General features: G+C 50.8%; 1 protein-coding gene across 1 annotated transcript in view; it reads left to right on the forward strand.

The window, feature by feature from the left end:
- The first annotated feature begins 667 nt into the window (after positions 1–667).
- Positions 668–20,787, forward strand: part of CORO1C (coronin 1C) — a 29,855-nt gene continuing 9,735 nt past the window's right edge. The window contains exons 1-3 of the mRNA XM_072350726.1: positions 668–802; positions 13,421–13,620; positions 19,790–19,912. Of these exons, the coding sequence (XP_072206827.1) occupies positions 13,426–13,620; positions 19,790–19,912 (318 nt within the window). The 5' untranslated portion in view covers positions 668–802; positions 13,421–13,425. The remainder of the gene's footprint in view (positions 803–13,420; positions 13,621–19,789; positions 19,913–20,787) is intronic.

Consider the following 20,787-nt stretch of genomic DNA (forward strand, 5'->3'; position numbering starts at 1 on the left):
CATAGGAGCATGGCTGTGGGCAGCCCCACACCAACCAGGCCTCAAAGCTTCTCCACTTCCAGCTCCCAGCTGTGGTTTTACAGCAGCTGGGTGAACATTATGAGCCTGTATGATCCAATGAGGCAATGGCTGCTTTCGCTGTGTTATTATTGGGCCTGTTTGGTGCTTTTTGGTGAGAGCAGACCAGCATAGGGGGGTTGTGTGGAGCTGCTGGCTGCGCTCTGTCAATATGGGGAGCTCCATCAGCACACTGTGCAGCTCTGCCCACCAGCTGCTTGTGTACTGTAGGTCACAGCGTGGGGCAGGGTTTGCTGTCACCACACTGAGGAGCTGTGACAGGTAGGGCTGGCTGTGAGGGCCTGGGGAGCAGCAGGGGCTGCGGTGGGCACTGCGCTGCTGGGAGGCTGGGCGCTGATGGAAGGGACCTGAGGAGAGCAGTATTGCTTCCAGCAGTGCCACAGCCACCATGGGAACAACCCACCCCTCACCACCAGCCCCCACCGCCCCCCGCAGCCCCGCGCCTTTTAGCGGCGCCCATCAGCAGAGGGGTGGGAGAGACGGAGCGCGCGACCACGCGTAGAGGGGAACGCCGCTCCGCCATTGGTCAAAGCTCCTGTCACTCACCCCAGCAGAGGATGAGGGGCGCGGTTACGCCGGCGGTGGGGGCGTGGCCACGAGAGGGCGGAGCCTGAGCCCGCTGCGCCGCGGTCAGTCGGGCGGTGGCGGCGGCGGAGGCGGCAGTGGCGGAGGGGGGATCCGCCAGGCTGAGGAGCGGACGCGGGGAGGCGGCTGAAGGATCGCGGTGCGCGGGGGCGGCGGGCGGGCGAAGCGGGGGACGGCGCGTGGGTTCGCCCGGTAGGGTGGAGGTGGCGGCGGAGGAGTCGGGGAGGCCGAGCCCACGGTGCGGGCGGTAGGGCCGGGCCCGGGCCGAGCCGGGCGGTGAGGGCAGGCGGGGCCGCCCAGAGGGAGCAGCCGGCGGCCGCAGGGGATGCTCGGGCGGAGCCCTTCCTTCTTTGGGCCCTTCCCTCGGAGGCGGCTGTCAGCGCCCGGGGCCTGCGGGGGAAGCGCTGTGGGAGCGCGGGTGGCTGCACAGCGCGGTTTCTCGCCGCTCGCCTCCTTATTAGGTAGCGAAACGCTCCGGCACCGCCGCGGTTCCGGCATCCGGAGAGAGCGCTGCCGGGCTGGGGCCGCCCAATGGGTGCCGGCAGTGCGCGCTGTGCCGCCCGGCTCGGCCGCCCTTTGTCCCGCTGCCGTCACCCCGGGCTGTGCCCTGCTGCTGGGCTTTGTTGTTGTGCTCGGGCAGCAGCACGCCGGGGGCCGGAACGCTGCTTGTCCGCGCCTCAGCCGTCAGCTGCCGCTCTGCTGCGCTGCACAGAAAGCCTCCTGACATGCATAAACATCCCTCTGTTGTGCCTGCATCCAGACAATGTGCTGCAGGAGACGGCTTTCACCCCGTCGGCTTTTTGTTGTTGTTGTTTTGTTTTTCTCCGATCTATCTAGAAACAAAAGTACCACTGATTGATGCAGTTCTATTGTGCAGGGTGAGTGCTGGTGCATCGGTGTGGGGTTTTTTTTGTTGTTGTTCCCAGCTGTAGTTGCAGGCTGGGTGTTGGAGCATGCCCATTCAGCCCATTCATGCAGCTGTGCTGTGGATTAGACCCAGCAAAGAAGGACGGCAGCGATGTGGAGGAGTGACATTTGCAATGCAGCACTCTGCAGCGTGCTTTCCACTTTGCCGGTAGCAGCTTTGCTTTCAGCTCAAGCCGGGCTTATACCCAAATCACACACCGTGTTGCTCGCTTCCCCCTTTATAAACACACAGGGCTGGATTTGACCCCATTGAATCATCCCTTGCTCCGGGGGGAAGAGCAGATTCCTGTGCACCCATTGGCATGCTGTGTTGCAGCTGACGGTTGTGTTCGCTGCAAAGCGTGCACGCAAAGGTAGCGGATGTAGTGCTGTTGTGGTGAAGCCAGTGTATGTTTGGCAGTAGCTTTTCAGTGGTCACTTGTAGCCTTGCAATAGAGGTTTGCTTTAATCAGCGCTCCGTGTCTCTTTTATGCACGCAGTTGGCATGGCCGTGTTCTTCTAGCGAGCTGCTTTTCAAACATCATTGCTTTTTTCAAGTTAAATCTTCATGCTTATTGCATCTGTCACTTCTGGGATGCGCTCCAAGCGAAAGGCAGATTCAGTGTAATGGCAATGGGATGGAATGCACAGAAGGGTAAAATATCAGCCTTCTACAGAGATACGGCTGAGGAGAGGTCCGTGCATCACAACTGAACTTTAACGGCACAGACTTTAATGACCGTGTCATCAAAATGGCTCATTACAGCACACGGTTCCGTGTCGGTAGTAGGAGAATTTATGTTGATGCTTTTTAATTCGATTATTGATTCCAGGGGAATAGAATTAGCTGGGATGTCGGCTTCCTAGTTGGAAGACGTGAGCAAAACACTTCCTGGCCTGGGTTTTCGCCTCGGTGAGGTCATCACTGCACCACTCCCAGGGCCAGGAATGTCCTTTGCTGTGAGCTTGCAGGCACATTTTCTCTTTGCTTTTAAATCATGGTTTGGGGTTGTTTTGCTTTTTTTTTGTTTTCCTGAGGGCTTCGGTGATAATCTCAGCCCTCCCATAAAGGATGCGATGGAACAGAACTCGCTGAGGATTTGAAACGCCCCAGTTTCAGTATTACAGGGCGCAGGCACAAGGATTACATGGCTGTGCTCTCTTTTATTTTCTCTCTCTGCTGCCTCCCCCACCTGGAAAGTTTGGGTCAGAAAAGCTTTGGGTTGAGGGCTGTGTCTCAGGACAGGTAGGGGGTGAGTGCTGACTGTTCCAGATGTGCACGTGGAGGTAGGGATGGCTTTCTGCTCTCTCTGATAAGGATGCTCTCAGTCTGTTTTTTTTACCCATAGCACACAAATGGGTTCGTTGAGTTCTTCTGAGGTCTGGCTGCTCAGCAGGTGACTTCACTTCAGGGTGATGCTGGGCTCGGCTCACCCAGTGTGAAGGGCTCTCCTCTGCCATAGGCATCATGAAGTCCTGGTTGCAGCATCGTGGCGTTCATTCTGCTGTAACTTAGCCTCGTAGTTTTATGTAGTGAGTGAAAAATGGTCAGAAGGAGCAGCAGGATATGGCTGGAGGTAGTGATTTGGCATGGAATGGAAGGTGACTGTTTAGGCGTGCTTGTTCAAATAGCTAATTTTTCTTCACACTTTTGCCATGCAATCCTTCATGCTAATAGGACAGCTGTAATCTCTTAACAGCGGTCATCCTTCTAAGAGGTCACCAAGTGCTCCTGAATTGGGGCTGACCTGTGGTGGAGCACCATAACAGCTCTAAGATCCAGCTCTGCAGGGCAGGAGCTAGCAAAGAACTCAGCAGAAAGCAGGAAAATGGTGTTTGTACCTGGAGGGGGTGAGGAAAGCATCAGTTCTGTCCGAGCCTGCCTGGTGCCCTACGATAGAACAGGGTCTCCCTGCTTCAGAGGTGACAAAACACAACGTTGTTTATGGCTTAGATACCAAGGATTGGCTGCATAGGAGAAAGGGTGATTGTGCAGCATTATCGCTTTGTTTCTTCATCGGTGTTGCTTTCTCTCTCTCTTTTTTTTTTGCTGATAACAAGCAATAGATGATGGGTTTCTCGCTATCAGCTTGTAGTGACTGTGCTGAGGTCTGGGCTCGGAGGGGGAAGCCGGAGGTGGTTGGCTCAGTTACAGCGCTGCCGTTTGGCACCGAGCTGGGCCTCCTGATCTGTCTTAATTGGGTTTTCCTTGGTCTCCATTTTAATAATATGATTTGGAGAAGCAGTGGAAATAACATTAGAGTGGTGGGATCTGACTTAAAGTCATTACGTCGAGCCTGACGCTGTCGGTGTGCCGAGATGCGCTAGCAGCTCTCCTCTACAGCTTCACCCATTTGTGTTGAAGTCAGTTCTCTTTTGGAAGCTTCTTGTTTGGTTTCTTTTCTTCCCATGGCTCTCCAGAATAGGTGTGAATTGTCCCTAAATCTTGGCTGGCCGGAGCATCTTTGCATACATTCCATGCGTGTCCTGGTGCTGAGTTCCACCTGCAGCTCCAGGATTTGGGATTTTGGGTCGTCCGAGTGCTCTGCAATATGGGAACTCGGTCCCTGTTCTGCATGTAGTTGCCATAGTGACTGTGCTCTCCAGTCCCTGGGAAGCTCTTGTTTATCTCACGTAAATGCATCAAGTGCCACCTTGTCAATGCTGCATCTGGCAGGATTCTCTTTCTGTGCGGATCTGGCAGGGATTTGACATCCCCTGGTCCTGTACAAATGTGGATGTTGGGTGTGTGTCAGGCACAGTCAGCCAGGCTGATAATGGAGATCATTAGCACCACCAGGGATTAGCAGGGCAATAACGAAGGCAAGCTGGAGTAATCGCTCTGCCCCACAGAAGCTGGCTGGTTGCTCAGCACGGAGATGGCCATGGGCACACACGTGGCAAGGGCAGCAGTGCTGGTGCTGTTGGAAATGGGTTTTTCCATGCACTCGAAGTACTCAGTCCTCTCACAGTCAGTCAGTGCATGCTGGTATCCTGAACACAAAGTGGTTTGGGGCGTGCACTTGGTGCTGGGTTGTGGTTTTCATTGCACCGAGACCAGGCAGCGTTGCAAATGTTTCTTGTTTCTGAGTGGCAAATGGGAGGTCATGCATTCTGCTGGGCTCCTCAGGTACAGGAGGAGCTATACCTATCTTCTGCTGTCTGCAGCAGCGGTGTGTGCACATAGATGGCCATTTGCACCCTTAGCTGCTCAGCTGATTTCATACCGTGTGACTGATGGAAGCACCGCAGTGAAGAATGGAGTCAGTGGCCACAAAGCTGCCTTGTTCAGAATAGGAGGAGGATTAATTGAATTATTTCTTTTTTTTTTTTTGAGTTTTCAATGGTCCTGGGGTGTGTGTGTGGGGGGAGAAGGGAGAGCAATTTCCATTTTTGATCTACTGAGGTTGGTTTGCAAGGCAGGAGGAAATGGGGAGCCAGCTGCCAGACACAGCCCTGCCTTGGTGCAGCATGGTGTGGAGGCACAGCTGTCCTTGCTCTGAGCTGCATGTTGTGCCTTCAGCATCTCTTCTCCCAGCCGCCTCTGGAGCGATTTGTTCAGGTTCTGTACAGCCTTTCCCAGTGCTGTGCAGCCCGGATTCGGCCTCCTGTTTCACCGTGCTTTGGATGCCTGTGTGTTATCTGTGAGCTCCTCACTTCGCTCCCTGATGTTTCTCCGGGGGCAAAGGTTATCTCTCAGTTCCTTTTATGTAGTGCTTGCCACACTGGTCTACAAGGGGAGCTCTGAGGCACTACGAAGGATCACACGAAAACCAGCTGGGGCTTATCTCGACGTGATGCTGCCTCTTGTTTTGGCTGTTCCTCCTGCAGTGCTGTAAATGCCACAGGAGCTCTGTCGGGGGGTTGAAAGCTGAGGCTGTGCTTGCGGTAACGTGACTGTTGAGACAGCAGGTAGGTAAAGCTTAAAGGTCACCAGGGGCTGTGATTCTTGCCTGAGGCCAGGCTGTGCCCATGTCACTGCTGCCTATGCTGGGCATTGGGTCCATGAGAAGAGAAGCTGTAGGACAGAGATGCTTGAACTGAGCTGTTGGTGAAAGCAAACATTGAAGTGGCTGTCGTTGGTACCGTGGGACAGGGATCTAAGGCTGAGTTGGCAGATTGACCTTCTCATTCTCTACAGCTAGGTGGGGGTCAGCCTCTTCTCCCAGGTAACAGCTGTAGGACAGGAGGTGATGGCCTCAAGTAGCACCAGGGCAGGTTCATGTTGGATAATAGGAACAATTTCTGCTCCAGAGGAGCGGTCAGGCACTGGCACAGGCTGCCTGGGGAAGTGATGGGGTCAGTGTCCGTGGGGGTGTTCAAGAAACATGGGACACAGCTACTGGGCATGGTGGGCGTATGGGGTTGGACTAGATGATCTTGGTGGTCTTTTCCAAAGATAATGATGCTATGATCCAGCCCAATCCTGATTTCTAGCTACTCTATATAGAAACGGGACAGGACGACAGTGGTGCTCGCTGAATTACAGGCTGCTTGGCCAGAGTTGCTGGCAGGACAGCGAATGGAAATGTGGAGAAGGACAAGCCAGTTCCAACTGTGGGAAGTGAGATTCATTCTGCAGCTTTTTTGTCCAGCATTAAAACCTGAAACGTGTTCACGTTTACCCAGCATGAACCTTCTGCGTCTCCTCTGCTGAGGATACTGTTTTGCCTTTGACTATTATCATAGATTGGCTTGTGTCAGAAGGGACCTCCAAGATCATCTGGTTCAATGGCTGGGCAGTTAGCAGAGCTCGGTCAGTCTGAGTCACACTTGGCAGCTCCTGTCCTGGCTGTGCTGATGTTTCTGCTTTATTTCGAAGTGGTGAGGAATTTGCATCCCGGCTGCCTTCGTGTTTATTAGCAAAACACTTTCCATGGGTCTGGGTTTCCTTGTGGGGCTCAGGCTGAGGTGCTGTGGGATGCTTGGAGAGCACATCATCCATGAGATGGGTTTTCTACAAAGCATCTTCACTGTTTGTAGTTCTGTTTGGCTTCCAGCTTAGGTTGCTCACTGAAGATGATGCATTCCTGCATCGGGAGCTGTTTTGGGTCCTGTGGATACTGATGAGCTCCTGTCACACACAGGCTAAGGTTTGCAGTTTGCTTCCTTTGGGGACCTATGATTGATTCAAGCTGCAGGAGAAAATACAGTCCTTTCCTTAGAGGAAAGCACTTGTGCCTTGGCTAATGAATTGGGATGTGGTGGGCTTCTGCTGTGTTATGAGACCAATGGTTTGGTAAGAAGTTAATGGAGCTCTGGTAGGGAAGAGCCACCATCCTCAGCTGCTCCTATGCCTTTCACCCAAAGCTCATCTCCCAGGTTAAAATGAGGGAGAAGAAAAGTCTTGTGGTACGTCACTCAGGAATACAGATTATCACAAAAGAAGCTTCATGTAACCTTCAAGAGAGCAGAAGAACTCAGCAAATGGGAGTAGCAGCCTCGAACAGATTGGTACTTCCCTGTTAGCTCTGCTGCACTGATAGGAGAACTAGGTCAGCTGTATGGAGCAAGCGTTTTATCTGCATACTTCTCTTAACAGGGATCCTGGAGCTGGGCTGTTGGAACAGGCTGGCTGACTTGCAGCTCTACACGGGGGCTGTGCTCTCTGTCTCGTGTTTTCCTCAGGGTCAGAGCGTGTGAAGCTCTGTTTGTTGCTCTCTACTTTATGGGTTACGCTGCTCTTACTGTTGAGGTGATGCAGTCAGTCCCCAGGGGTGTAAGTAGCGCCTTCCATTGCTCTGGTGTGATGTCTCTGGCTGAAGTTCGTAGGGCTGTTGTTCTCAACACTGGAAGTGTATTGTCTCTTGGCTCTAGATGTTGTACAACGTGCAAAGAAGCAATCTCTGGTGTATATTCCAGTGGAGAAAGTGGAGGAGAAGGGAGGCTTTAGCAGGAGAGCATGGGGCAGGCACGTGTTATATATATCATATATATATATGAGATCTTGTCTGGGTTTTAATGCTTCTTTGCTTTGCTCTCCCTTGACTTTGGTTCTTACACGTTTTTCATTTTACTAACCTTTTTTGTCCAGTCTGTATGAAAATGCCAAAATCCACATATCCTCAGATGCATCTTATCAGTGCCTGTGGCATGACAGAAGGTGTTACGAAAGATGCAGGCAAGGAAGGAGGTTTGGCTGGAGGCTCGTGTTGGGATAGGACAGCAGGAGAGCTGCAAATTACAGTAAATGATGTCATGTTAGGCAATGAAGGTTAAAGCTACAAAACAATGTGAGTAATAAGGTTGTGCACCCAAGAAGAGGAAGGTTTCCAGGTATGCAGTTCAAGTGGAAATATCCACTGCATCCCTGCGTGCTCTTGTGAGGAGCATCAGCCCCAGCACAGTGGATGAGTACACAGAGCAACCTCTTCAGAATGAGGCCATGCATCCCAACAGTGTGTGTGAGATGGGAGCGTTGGTGCAGCTCTGCAAAACAATCCTATCAGGTATTTCACAGGTCAGAACTAACACCTTGCATTTGGTCCGGGTCTGCAATTCCAGCTTATTTCAAGTTTGGGTTGCGTTACATTGTTGAGGGTGCTGTGCTGTCCAGTTGAGATATAATCAAATTCCCTGGTAGTTTGTGGCTTAGGTTCCCATCCCAAAATAGAATCTTGCCAGTGGTATAACAGCTGGAAATTTCGGTATTGAGTTCAGATTGCAGCTTTTTGTCTTTAAAACCAAGTGAAATCAGATGGCAGAGTCTTGCTCAACCTAGACTAAAGTAACCAAAGACTGAAAATAATCTGTGCGCAAATACGATGTATTTTGGGATTGCGACCATCTGTAGTAGTGCACACCCTGGGTTTAAATAGCTCTGAACATCTGAAAACAAAAGAACTGTCGGCAGTGGGCTCAGGATGAATTGGTTTGAAGTGGTACACTGTAGAGGTGATAGCGTGAAGTTGAACAGGGTAGGACTGAGTCAAGCAGTTCCCTTTTCTAGCAGAGCTTTCATGCATTGCGGTAGGGCGAGCTGCAGTTTTTGTGCTCATGTGATTTCTTACTTTATTTTTTTCCCCCCCTCTGTTTCACCCTGCATAAATATCCCAAGACTTAACATCATGAGACTGTACCCATTGATTCGCTCTGGAAGGGAGATGAGCTCCTGCAGCCTTGCTGGTGCTGTGCTGGTTTTGCACTCTGCCATTGCACACTGCAGCCTGTGTAACCCAGCACTGCTTGCCTGGGTGACCCCTGCAGGTTGGCATGCTGCTTTGGGCTTAGTGATCCATGCCTTTAAAATGATCTGGCAAGCTTTTCCTTTTGCTGAACGTTTCCTCTGAGATGCTCTTAAGGTGCTGTCCTGTGCAGTATGGTAAGGCTGCAGAGCATATGTCTGCAGGCAGATGTGTGTTTGCACTGCACACAGTGCACATGCGTGGCTTGCGGAGGATGTGCTGAGGTTGCACAACCCAGCTCTCCAAGATGAAGAAATGCAGTGATTAGGAAATACCTGGGCAGTGCTCAGCTGCTCCTTTCCTCACGTGTGTAGGGATGGAGCAGTCATACACACACCATCCTCTTGCTGGGGGAGAATCATAGAGTGATAGAATCATGGCAGGGGCGCAAGGGACTCTCCATGTCAGTGACAAAGCAGGTGTCCCCTCATAGTGGGCATCGATATTGATTTGCTCTGGTGACGTTGCCTACAGTGCCTTGGTCCTTCTCCTTACCTGCTTTGCATTTGTTGATCGTTATCTGAGACTGAATTTATTTCAGAAGCCGCCGTTGAAGCGCATGGAATCCCTTCAATAACGCTGGTGCTGAATGGAGTTTGGGGCTTACCATAAACAGATGCAACTCTTGCTTATCTTCACGTTTCCCATTTAAGGGAAAGCCTTGCTCCTTTCCAGCCCCAAAAGAAGCAGCATTTTATAAGGGAAGCGCCCTTCTCCCAGTCTGGTTGCTTTGTACCCCCCTCCCTTCGCCATAGCCTGCGGCTGGCTGTGCCTGAAACCAGCCCTTTCTTTCAAATGTCGCTCTTTGCAGAATGGATCACACAATCACATGGGCTGAGCAGGATTTTGCCATTAGTGGGGGGTTTTCCTGTAAGTGTTCCCTAGCAGGATGCGTTTCCTCTTGCATAAGCAGCCTAAAAAACCCTCCGAAAGCCACAGAAAATACATCTGTTGGCTTCTCTAGACAGATAAATCCTTTATAAACAGGAAAATGGGCAAACCCATGGTAACACTTGTGACACATCGTGATGGGAGATCAGAAAGAAACGGGATGAAAAGTATCACTGTGCAAGTATGGCTGGTGGCATTCTGCATTTCTGAGATCCTTTTTAAAGGCTGGAACAAAGGCCGGAGCCTGAACCATATGGCAGTGGGAGACGGAGCTGAATGCGAGGTAAAATTCAGCTGGATGTCACTTGACATTCAGGGAAGGAAAAGACTGAAAGCGAAGGGCTCTTTGCTGTGCCCTGCACGGGGACATGCAAGATGTCGGTGCCTCCGAGCGGGTCCAGGAGATGAGTTTAGGCACAGAGCTGTCAGCACTTCTATTGTCGCCGTCTTTGCAGGGCGTCGAGCGCTTCTGTTCTCGTTTTGCTGAGGGCTGGAAGTCTGGCAAGATTCAAACTCCTTTCAGCTGGTAGCAGCGAGGCTTTAAATCCTCCAAAGTTGTACTTTACCAAAAGAGAGGGGGGTGAAAAAAAGCATTTCCTGTCGAGCAAGTGTACAAAGATGGTTCCAGCTCCTCAGCTCAGATTTAGTGGCAGCGACCACAATCTAATTGTCCTCCTTTTGAAAGCTTAATGCTGAGTCTGCTGCCCAAGCCCGGCCCTGTTTGGCTATGGATGTGCTCTGGCCACCAGAAGCCTTGTGGGGTTTTGTGGATAACGAAGGCTGCATCTCTCTTTTCCAGACATCAGATAGGCATAAATGTTGGCATTTCATTGTGTGATCCAGCGAGTGAGCAGGCTGAGTGCTGCCCTGCCTTCAGCCCACCTCTGCTGATGACCAGCCCAGTTCCCAGATTAGGTTCATAGAACCTCTTCAATTGGAAGGGATGCTTAAAGGCCGTCTGATCTGACTCCACTGCAATGCACAGGGACACCCACAGCTCCATCAGGTGCTCAGAGCCCCCATCCCATGACCTTGAGTGTCCCCAGGGATGGAGCTTCCAAATCCTGCTCCTTGTGTGGGTGGTGGAAGGAGCGATCCTTCACACTTGAGTGCTGAGAGACGAATTAGGATCCTATAAACGCTCGTAGCATTTTCACAGGAGGCTGGCATAGGGAGAAGATGACTCTTCTTAGTGCTCAGGATTGAGCTAACCCCGTGTTGTTTTTCCACCTGCCCACTTTCTGCTCTGTGCAGGAAGATCCGTACTTGCAGCTCTTTAAAGCCGGAGCCTGCACATTTCTTTCTTTCCCCCCCCCCCACTTCTCTTTGGAGAGCAGCCAGATCAAAATGGCTGTGATCCAAAGCCAAGAATCAGTCCCTTTGCTATGGAAATGAGGACTCGGAGGAGGCTGTTCGCCATGTGTTCATCATAGAGAGCTCCTGCTAAGAATGATGAGCTGTAGGTGGGGGAAGAGGGCAGCGAAGGTGTGCTCGAACAAATCGGTTTGGAACAAACAGGGGTGTTTTGGGATACGTCTGGCTCTCTCTGTGCTTTTAAATGTCGGTTGTGGAAAGCAAGAAATCGACCCCCATCAAACGGGGGGGGGGGGGGGATTTCACACCAGGGAACCAGTGTGACCAGCAAGGCAGTGTGTGGCTGTTAGTGGGGATGGAGACAGCACTGGGAGCCCTCAGAACCAGTGCCAGGGGCAGGACTAGCAGCATTGGACCCAATGCTCTGTGTCCCACTGCCATGCTGCACTAATGGCTTGCTGGGAGCGGGCCCAGCCTCTTTGCATCTATGCAATAGATTAGCAACTGGGTGTGGAGCTGTGTTTCGTGCATGCCACATCTCCGTCAGTCCTCAAGCAGCACTTGGACGACACGTTTGTTTTCTTTCAGGCATCTTGAGCTGAAGAGCACACTTGGGTCAGGCTTTGCTGAGGCCTGCTGAGAGCACAAAATGGCGCCGGTGGGCCGTGCTTCGTGCTCATATCTCTGCTGCTGCTTGGTGGCTTCCCATTGCTCTGTGCTGTCGCTGGGTGTGCCCAGCCCGGAGCAGCCCCGTGGTTTTAAGTGCAATGTGTGGCAGAACGTGCATTGTGCAATTCCACTAACTGACAGAGGAAACCTAAGTTCATCCGCAGCGTGACAGTAACCATTAATACGTTGCACGTAGCTTCTTTTCATCTGAGCATCTTAATCGTTCACAGTGTTTTACGTTTAAAAATTACGATTGCTTTTTTGTTTTTTTCTTTTTTCTATAAGCTACAATGGCAAAGGGTGCCCAGAGAGGTGGAGGTGCCCCATCCCTGCAGACAGCCACGGTCAGGGGATGGGTCTGTGAGCACTGATGGAGCTGTGGGTGTCCCTGAGCACTGCAGGCAGTGGGAGCAGATGGCCTTTGAGGGTCCCTTCTAACTTCAACCATTCTACAACTCTGCAATAACAAAATGGTGTTTGTGGCACTTCTGTAGCTTCAAAATGATGGAGTTCATTTGGGAGATTGAATGGGCCGTCAGAAACCATCCTTGCTGTGCCATGCCCTGAGCGGAACCTTGTGATGGCAGGGGACGGTGGAGCTGCATGGTGCTCAGGGGGATCTAGTGGAAAGCAAGCAGAGTGCTTTTATCTTACAAACCCTGGGAAGCGGAGTGTTTTGCTCTATAGCTGCCTTTGACACTAATAGTAACATTTTTCTCCTCTCCAAGCACCCTGTGACTGCTGATTTCCCAGCTCTGAAGAGTGCTTTGCTCCAGTTTTGCAACTCTTTTTGTCGACATTCGTTTTTTCTAACCTCACGACTACAAACGACACTCCTTCTGCAGTCTCTTTCAGTGCTCCCAATGCAAAGGCGCTGCCATCAGATGGATGCACAGGCCTTTCATCAGCAAAAAGCAGACATGCACTCACACCCTGCTCAGTCTCTCACTTTGGGCATCAGCCTGGGTCTGCAGGGAGAAGCTTTGCAAAGCACTGTGGCTTTCCCAGCGCTGCTTCCGCATGGGGAGGTTCTGGGATGCAAGGCAGGACGTGGATGCTCACTTCCAGGTCTGGGATTCACACATGGTCCCGTACCTGAGTCTTCATCCAGCACCGGAATTTTCCATGCTGGTCAGTTTCCCTCTATTTTAACTCAAGCCTTCTTGAAAATCCTTTTCTCAAGAGAAGTGCTACAGACACGCTAAGTTAATTTGAGTCATTAGGTTGTTTCCATTACTCCTTTCTGCCTAGGAAACTCGATTTTATTATTTTTTTTTAGTGAGATTTTGGAGTGAGAAGAAAGAAGTGGAAGCTGGCTGACATGTGGAACCACTTCACAGGAACACCGGATTTTGAGAGCTTGCGTTTTTATTTACATCTTCTGGACCTTGTCTGACTTGAAAGTAAACAAGTTCAATCCAAGCCCAGATTTATCCCTGAAAATATGCGGAGACTTGTCTAAAAACTGCCTTTAGGATTAGGGACTTCCTTTGCTGCAGAAAGAGCGTCTGCGATGGCAATGCTGACACTTAACCAGCTGCGAAACACCCCTTGAACGTGCGGTTTGGTTGTGTCAGGGATGAGGCAACCTGTGCTGTTTGTTAAGTGTAAAGCAGCTTGAGAACTTAGCAGGTCTACAGGAAGCTTCCTGTGAATGCAGCAGTGTGTGAAGCTGCATCGTGTAGCGGCGGTGCCGGGTGACAGCGAGGTGACGAGCCCTTGACTTGCCCTCTAACAAGCAGCGCATCCTTGCATGTTGCTTGACCACCTTCTGCCATTCTTTTTCTCCACAGACACAATGAGGCGAGTGGTACGACAGAGCAAATTCCGGCATGTGTTTGGCCAGGCAGTGAAGAACGACCAGTGCTACGATGACATCCGCGTCTCCCGCGTCACCTGGGACAGCTCCTTCTGTGCTGTCAACCCCAGGTTCGTTGCGATCATCGTGGATGCGAGCGGCGGCGGAGCCTTCCTGGTGCTGCCTTTACATAAGGTGAGTGCTGCTGAGTTTGTCACTTTTAACGTGCTCAGCCCTTCCCTTGACACTTCAGTGCCTGTGAAGTCTCTGCTGTGTTGTGACAAACGTTGCTCGGTTGTGCTGTGTAAGAACACATGGGATGCTGCTGGAGTCACAATGCTTCCTGTGCATTAAACACAGTAAATAAGTAGTTTGGCTTGACTGATCTAAAACAAATCTTTATGTCAGAGGTTTCTGAGTTGAACTCGTGCTCCTCCTAAAGCCTCTCCATTTGTGCTTGCTGCAGTCAGGCTTTTCTGCCATCAGGATTTGGCTCCATGAGCTTTGAGAGTTGCTAAATTCAGAAATGCTCCCTGCGGACCATGGATGGAGTGGGTGGCACAGCTGGGTGCTGCTCCATGCAGCCCATGTGCACAGCCCTTGTGACCATGGCACTGCTGGTCTGGCTGCTGCTTCTCCTGTCATTACACTTCTTTTGTGTGGTGTGAGACAACAGCTCCAGGGCCATCACAGCACTGTTGCAGCTCTCCCAGCCTGTGTGGCTGTGTCTACACCCTGACACTGCAGCCAGGTCTTGCTAGCCCTTAGTACCTAACACAGAGAGAAGCATTGCTTCATCTGAGCCCGTCCCTTACGTTTCCTGTGCCAAATGCTGCTCAGTCTCCAGAAATAATCCCACAGTGAGGCTATATGTACAATTTACTTCCCTTTCCTTTGAATATTTTTGTAGCTCCTCAGGCCTGTGCTTTGTAAAGCACACAGAAAGGATAGGTTGCTGCCCACCAGCTACAGGAATGGCTGCATCAAATAGCTGGAGGAGGCTGTAAAGATTGGCATGGAAATCTCCCTGCCAGTCTCATAATTTGATGGTATAAAAGTGTACAGAAGAGCAGGAACAGCATCTCAGACTGAAATAAATTCTATACATTCGTTCTGCCCCCAGGTATCACGTGGAAGAACCACAGTGCATCTTTCATCCTTGCAGGAGAGTGCTTCTCTCCTCTCCCTTTTCTGATGTGCTGGTTTTTACCACAGTCAGATTACAAGAATGCTACCCTGAAAATCTTTTGACAGGCTTTTGGCCACCCCAATCCCTTCATGTGTTCGTCGTTAAAAAACAAAAGCAAGAAACATCAAACCTAAATGCATTACTTCATCTGAGTAATTTCTTTCCACAGGAATTTTCTCTCCTTTGAAACCGTACAATATGTAAGGCGGATAGCTTGATGGAGGCAGAAGGGAAATAAACGTCCTTAGGAATGATAGGGGATCGTATTGAGAACGTTTCTTGCTCTCCTCAATTCCGCATGTTTGATGCTTCTAAAATTGCACGCCTGGCTTCATTTATGCATTTAGTGTAAATTCTTGCCATGTTAGATAGAGTCAGTAGTCCAATACGGATACAAACTGATTCTAGTACAACCTTAGAGCTCGAGCATTTTGATGGTGTTGCTTTACAGAAGCTGTTAGATTTGGGTTCATAACCCTTTAGATAAATGGTTCTTTCCAAAAGAGGAGCACCAGATCAGGAAGCGTGCTCTGTGGTGTGCTCCAGCAGCTCCTGGTGTTTCCTCGTTCTTTCAAAACCTTCCTATTTCTTGTTTCAGATGGCATTTTGTACTCGTGTGAATAAGGGAAAAAAGAAGAGCTAGTATTCCTCCTTAGTAACGTTTTGTCTTTGTGACCCTCGTGCCTCTCTTAGCCGTACTCTTCAAATGTTCTGTCTGTTATCAGCCCTATTTCTTAGCTCTGTGTGAAGATCTGCCCTGTTATAAATAGCAGTGGTGGACAGAAGTGAATACAGCATTCTGATGGGGAGTGCATCACAGGAGCAGACACGGCGAGTTCTCACTTCTGCCTTGCTAGCTCTAACGAAGCAAGCCAGCCCCCGGGCTCTTACATAGCTCTGCATTTTGCTCATCTCTTTAGCAGCTCTTTGCAGACATTCTGGGTTGTGCTGCCCTGGAGCTGCATGTCCTGCTCCTGCCCAAGCCTGGTGCCAGAGCACAGACCTGAGTTGGAAGCCCCTTGCTCAGTTGCTGTGGCATTGCATGCCTTGCAGCATAGCCCTGCCAGGATAGGCTCCTGTTTTCCCATTGCTATGTATTGTTATTTGGTAGGTTGTTTTTTTATTTATATGTATATATATTCAGTTATTCAATGATTCCTCCTGCTATCCTTTGGCTTCACTTCTGTGTTCTCAGCCACATTCCGACCCTGTTTTCAAGCTCCCCAGTGTTCCCATATGACAAGGTTTGAGGCATGGCTGGTTGCTGAGGACTGCTGCTCTGAAATCCCTCAGCCTGATGATTTCTTTTGCAGCACAGCACACTGTGGGCCGTGCTCTGTCACTTCCTGTGTTCCTCTTCTATTTCTGCCTCTGTAAGTGATGACACTTGCTCCTTCAGCTCCCTGAACATCTCCCCTCCCCCGTTCTGACTTCTGATTGAGTTCATTTAGCACAGGTGTTTGAGTTCCCACAGCATGGCGCTTGCTGATATGTTCTGGAGATGAAAGCAGTCACTTTTACACCTTGCCTTTGACATGCTTTTAACGTTTAACACCTGATGTAGCTCCAGCCACAGGAAAATCAACCCTCTTCCACCTCCCGGGGCATCATTCTTACAGTCTGACCTCCGGGGAGCTGTCAGCACGGCCAGGGCTGCAGGAGCCCCGCGTAACACCGGCTCCGGGCCCCGCTCTGCGGCTGGTTGCCCTGCACTTAACCCCTCCATGGCCCGCTGTGCTATGCAGGCGCTGCCGGCTCCGGACCGCGCACGTGTCACTCCCCCGCCCTTTCCCGCGCCGCGCGCGCGCGTTCCCGCGCCCGCCGCAGCGGCACTGCGGCGGCCGCGGCTTTTTGCCTTATATGGTCATGACAGCGCTCGGGGCCGCCGGCAGCCGCCGCGCTGATTGGCGGGGGCGGAGCCGCGGCGCGGCAAGTGCGAGCCGGTTAACCCTTACGTGACCGGGGTCGCGGACAGCGGGGTTCGGTGCCGCCGGGCTGCTTTGTCCTCCCGCCCTGTGAATGGGCCGGCAGGAGCCTTCAGACTTGCTGGGAATTGCTATTCCCGCGGGTTAGCTGCTCTGCTGGGAGAGCCGTAGATAAAGCGCTTGAATCCATATCCATTATGGAGTGCAGATAATAGGCTAATCAGTGTGAGCTGTGCATGGGAAGAACGGTGGGAGCAGCAGGCTTGCTGCAGGTTGTGTGTGATTGGCACTGAGCAGAGCGGTGCACAGCAGGACTGCAGAGCTGATCTGGGATCCTGGTCCCAGTGAATGCAGTGGGTGCACAGGGAGGGCGGTGTACACCAATCCACACAAGCATGCTCTGCACAGCTCTTTTGGAGCCTTGCTTCCTGCACACAGCAGCTCCATGGAGGTGAAAGCTGGGAGTTTTCTGATGGGCTGGGGAGAGTGGCTCACAAACATGGAGGTGCTGGGGCTGTGCTATGGATGGAGACTGGGGACAATTTCCCCCCCTTTGCAAAATCTTTGCAGCTTGCAAAGAAGAAAATGCTGCTGCAGGGAGTTCTCAGTTGTGGTGGCAGAGCGTGAGCCGTTACATAAAGCCTCCAGAAGGGGAAGTGCTGCCTTGCTACAGCGCGGCTGCAGACTCCTGTTCCCCCCACCCCAAAGACCACAAAGGATGTTTTTTTTCCCCCTAAGTTTCCATCCGATTCTCACACAGCCCCAAGCAGTGGTGAATGCTGAGTGGGGGAGATGAGAATTCAAGACAACTGTGCAACAACTAGATTAAAAAAGCAAGATATTACCAGTTTTCACTTATCACCATCAGTTTGCTCGCTGTGGATCCTCAGGTTGTTGATGCATTGAGGAAGAGCAGGCAGGCACTAAAGCTACAGAAACCTCATTTTCATAGGAAGCTGAGGGGCAAGTGCTGTTCCTTCCCTGCCTTATGCTTAGGTAGTGCTCAGTGCAAGGTGAGGCTGCTGCAGCTCCTCAGGCCTTGTGCAATGCTGAGGGTGGAAGCTGTGCTCAGTGGCTGCAGGCAGGGATGCAAGGGATCGCTGCACTGAATGATCATCTCATCATCTTCCATATTAGCTGTGGATGCTGTGATTGGTTTAGTGACTAATGGCTATTTATCATGGTCACGAGAGAGCAATGCACTTCCATTGCATCCCATATTGTTTTCCCTAAGTGCCACGTGCCTGGCCAGCTGCAGCAACCAGAGGTGGAAGATGAGTGCCCAGAGTGCATCAAGCTTCACTCCATCTGATGTGCAGAACTGGAGATGGTCGCACAGCTCAGGACAGGTGGTGGTCAGTTTGTTTTCCAGCCTTGGTGCTTGCAACCTGATTTCTTTCTTCAGACTTCTGCAAAGTGAGGGTGGTGAAATCGCTGCTCCTTGTGCAACTCAATGCCACTTCCCTCTTGGTAGTGGTGAGCATAGCCTGGCCTGGGGGAAGCAGCTGTTCCCAGTGATATTTTTACCATCATCTGGGGGCTGTTTCCTGCAGCCAGTCGCCCTTTTCTGGCATAGAAGCAGTTGTGAGATGATCACATTAATGGGTAAAGCTGCCACTGGTAGGGATGGTTTTCTTGTGCTGCTTATCTGACCCCTCTGGATTTAATAACAGAGCTTTTTGTTCTCATCTATCAGCTCTTAAGGGCAGCCCACTCCTACCAAAGGACTGTGCTCCTGCTCAGCTCCACCCAACACACCAATACTGATCCTCAGATTCACCTTTTATGGCTTTTAGGACTATTTCTCAAACCACAACCTCTAGAGCATCAGCAACCATTGCTGTGAATTGCCGTTTAGGCAGAGCAGTAATGGATTTAGAGAGGGGTTTAATTTCTTGAAGTCATACTGAGTTAATTTTAAGCTGCGTATCAACGCTTGAGGTTTATTTTAAATCCTTAACTAATTAAAAGATTACATTAGAAAAAAAAAAGGGGGGGGGGGGGGAAGAAGAAGAAAGGCAACAAAACCCTCAAACCTGGGAGGATTTCAGTAACACTTTAATATGAGAATCTGCTTTTGACCAACCCTGCCCCCCCCAAATAGATCCCAAAGCCCTTTTCTGCATAGTGGCAGTGCAGGGGATGGGACCATCTCTTTCTTTTCCCTTTTTCTTTATTCCTTTCTTAAGAATCTTTTTCCCATAGGTCAGTACACATGCAGACAGAAGAGGTGTGCAGTACAAGTGGTGGATGTGTGCTGCTGCTGCTCACTGTTTTGGCCATTCAGGAAACGTCTGTTGTGCTGTTCCTGTGATTTAACTCTCAGTCTGTTGGATCTCTGTCTTGTTTTCTCACCAGGAGAAGTCTGGAGGTCAGCAGTCCTCCAAAGCCCACATCCAGCTTGATTCTGACCCCTCCAGCTTTGAGCATGGAGAGCCTTCTGCATGGCAATCAGCAGGAGGAGTGCCCAGCTCCAAGGCTGGGGCCATCACCACCACGTGGCAGAACTGAAATGCCACCCATTTCTTCCACATATTTAAACACAAAAAGTGAAGAACGTGTCCCAAAACGTTCCCTCCCATCTCCCATCAGCCGTGTTTTGCTGATGCATCCACGTGGGCAGCAAAACCCTTTAGGGGAGGGGCCGCAATTCCTGGCCCTACAGCCATAGGAATCTTACTATGGCTTCAGGATGTGAAAGGGGCGCTGTGTTGGCATTGCTGGGTCCATCTCACATGGGGTGTTTTGTAGGCTTGCTCTCTTGGGGAGCTGACTTTGGTGGCACTGTGGTGTGCCATAGGGGCAGGTGGGGAGCAGTGAGGGCGCCGCTGTGGCAGTCAGTGGATCCAGCAGCATTCATCATTTAGTCCTGTAACACAGTGTTTTGCTGCACTTAACTGCGCCTCAAACGCTTTCCATCTCAGCAAAAATGCCTTTGGGATGAAAGCGAAACAGGCTCGGTGAACTCAAAGCGCTGCAGCACCCTGCAATTAGAGCTGCAGCCTGGTTATCTTTAGCTGCGGCTGCCCGCTGTCATGAGGCACAAACAGAGCTGGCTTGCACCATGGGATGTCTCCAAGAAGAAAGTCTCTGGCTCATTTCCTTTGTTGGTGCACAAGATGCTCCGAGTGCCATAAAACTGAATCCCAAAAGCCTCAATGCAGCGTTAGGAGGAATCTTCCTCTGTTGTCTGAGATGTGCTCTGTCTTGTCAGTGTATCACAGCTCTCCTCTTTGCTTTTCCCCTCCAGACGGGCCGAATTGACAAGTCCTACCCAACAGTGTGCGGGCACACGGGACCCGTGCTGGACATAGACTGGTGTCCCCACAACGACCAGGTCATCGCCAGCGGTTCTGAGGACTGCACTGTCATGGTGAGTGGATCTGCTTTCATGCTGAGAGTGATGCTGCAAATGCTGTGTACGTTTCTGAAGGCAAGTGGCTATCTCCTGTCCTGATACCAAAGGCAGAGTCCTTGCTGATGGAGGAGTACTTATGGATGTTCTCTGTAGTGGGTTTGGAAATGATGATGCCTTCTGCCTTGGCATCCAGCTTTCTGGTTTTCTCTTGGACAAATGGAAGAGCAGTTCTTCCTCTGGGGATCTGATATTTGGGAAGAGAAGGCAGCGTGCCGCTCAGCAGTGGCTTGGTTTGGTTTGCAGTGCTTTACAGAAGGTGGAGGAGGTTCCCAATCTCAGGTATCCAAATGGATGTGGAGGCATGTGCTGGAAAGCCATGGAGATTAGAGGGAGAAACAAGTCCATCTGCTTTTATAATCGCTTCAGCCCTTGGTTTAAAGTTCAAGCTTAGATCTTTTCCTAGTCAAAGGTTGTGAGTAGGTGTCAAAAGCTTGGGATTTTGTTTCAATTTCTTTTCATATTTTGAAGTATGTTAACATTGATCCGATCTTTACACCTGCCAGCCTTGGTCCCCAGTCCTGTTTTACTTACTGAACAATAGACGACCTTGCTCAGTGATGGATGTGGAATCCTGTGTATGCAAACACAGCAGAATAAGTGAAAGAAAATGCTTGTGAGATGAAATAATGCCAAATAACTTCAGTGATCTTTGGCCATATTTAGAAATGCTGTAGGCTGAATGTTATATTGAAATCTTATTATAGATCACGTCAGATAAATTCCTTTGCTTCTGTTCGTCGTTAAAATGTTTGGGAGGGGATTCATCCCAAGTGGCTTATCCTGGGTCTGTGATCTCTCTGTCTTGGAAGCCGAAGCATGTTAACAAAGCA

Source organism: Excalfactoria chinensis, chromosome 16 (genome assembly GCF_039878825.1).
Source record: "Excalfactoria chinensis isolate bCotChi1 chromosome 16, bCotChi1.hap2, whole genome shotgun sequence".
Taxonomy (NCBI): Eukaryota; Metazoa; Chordata; class Aves; order Galliformes; family Phasianidae; genus Excalfactoria; species Excalfactoria chinensis.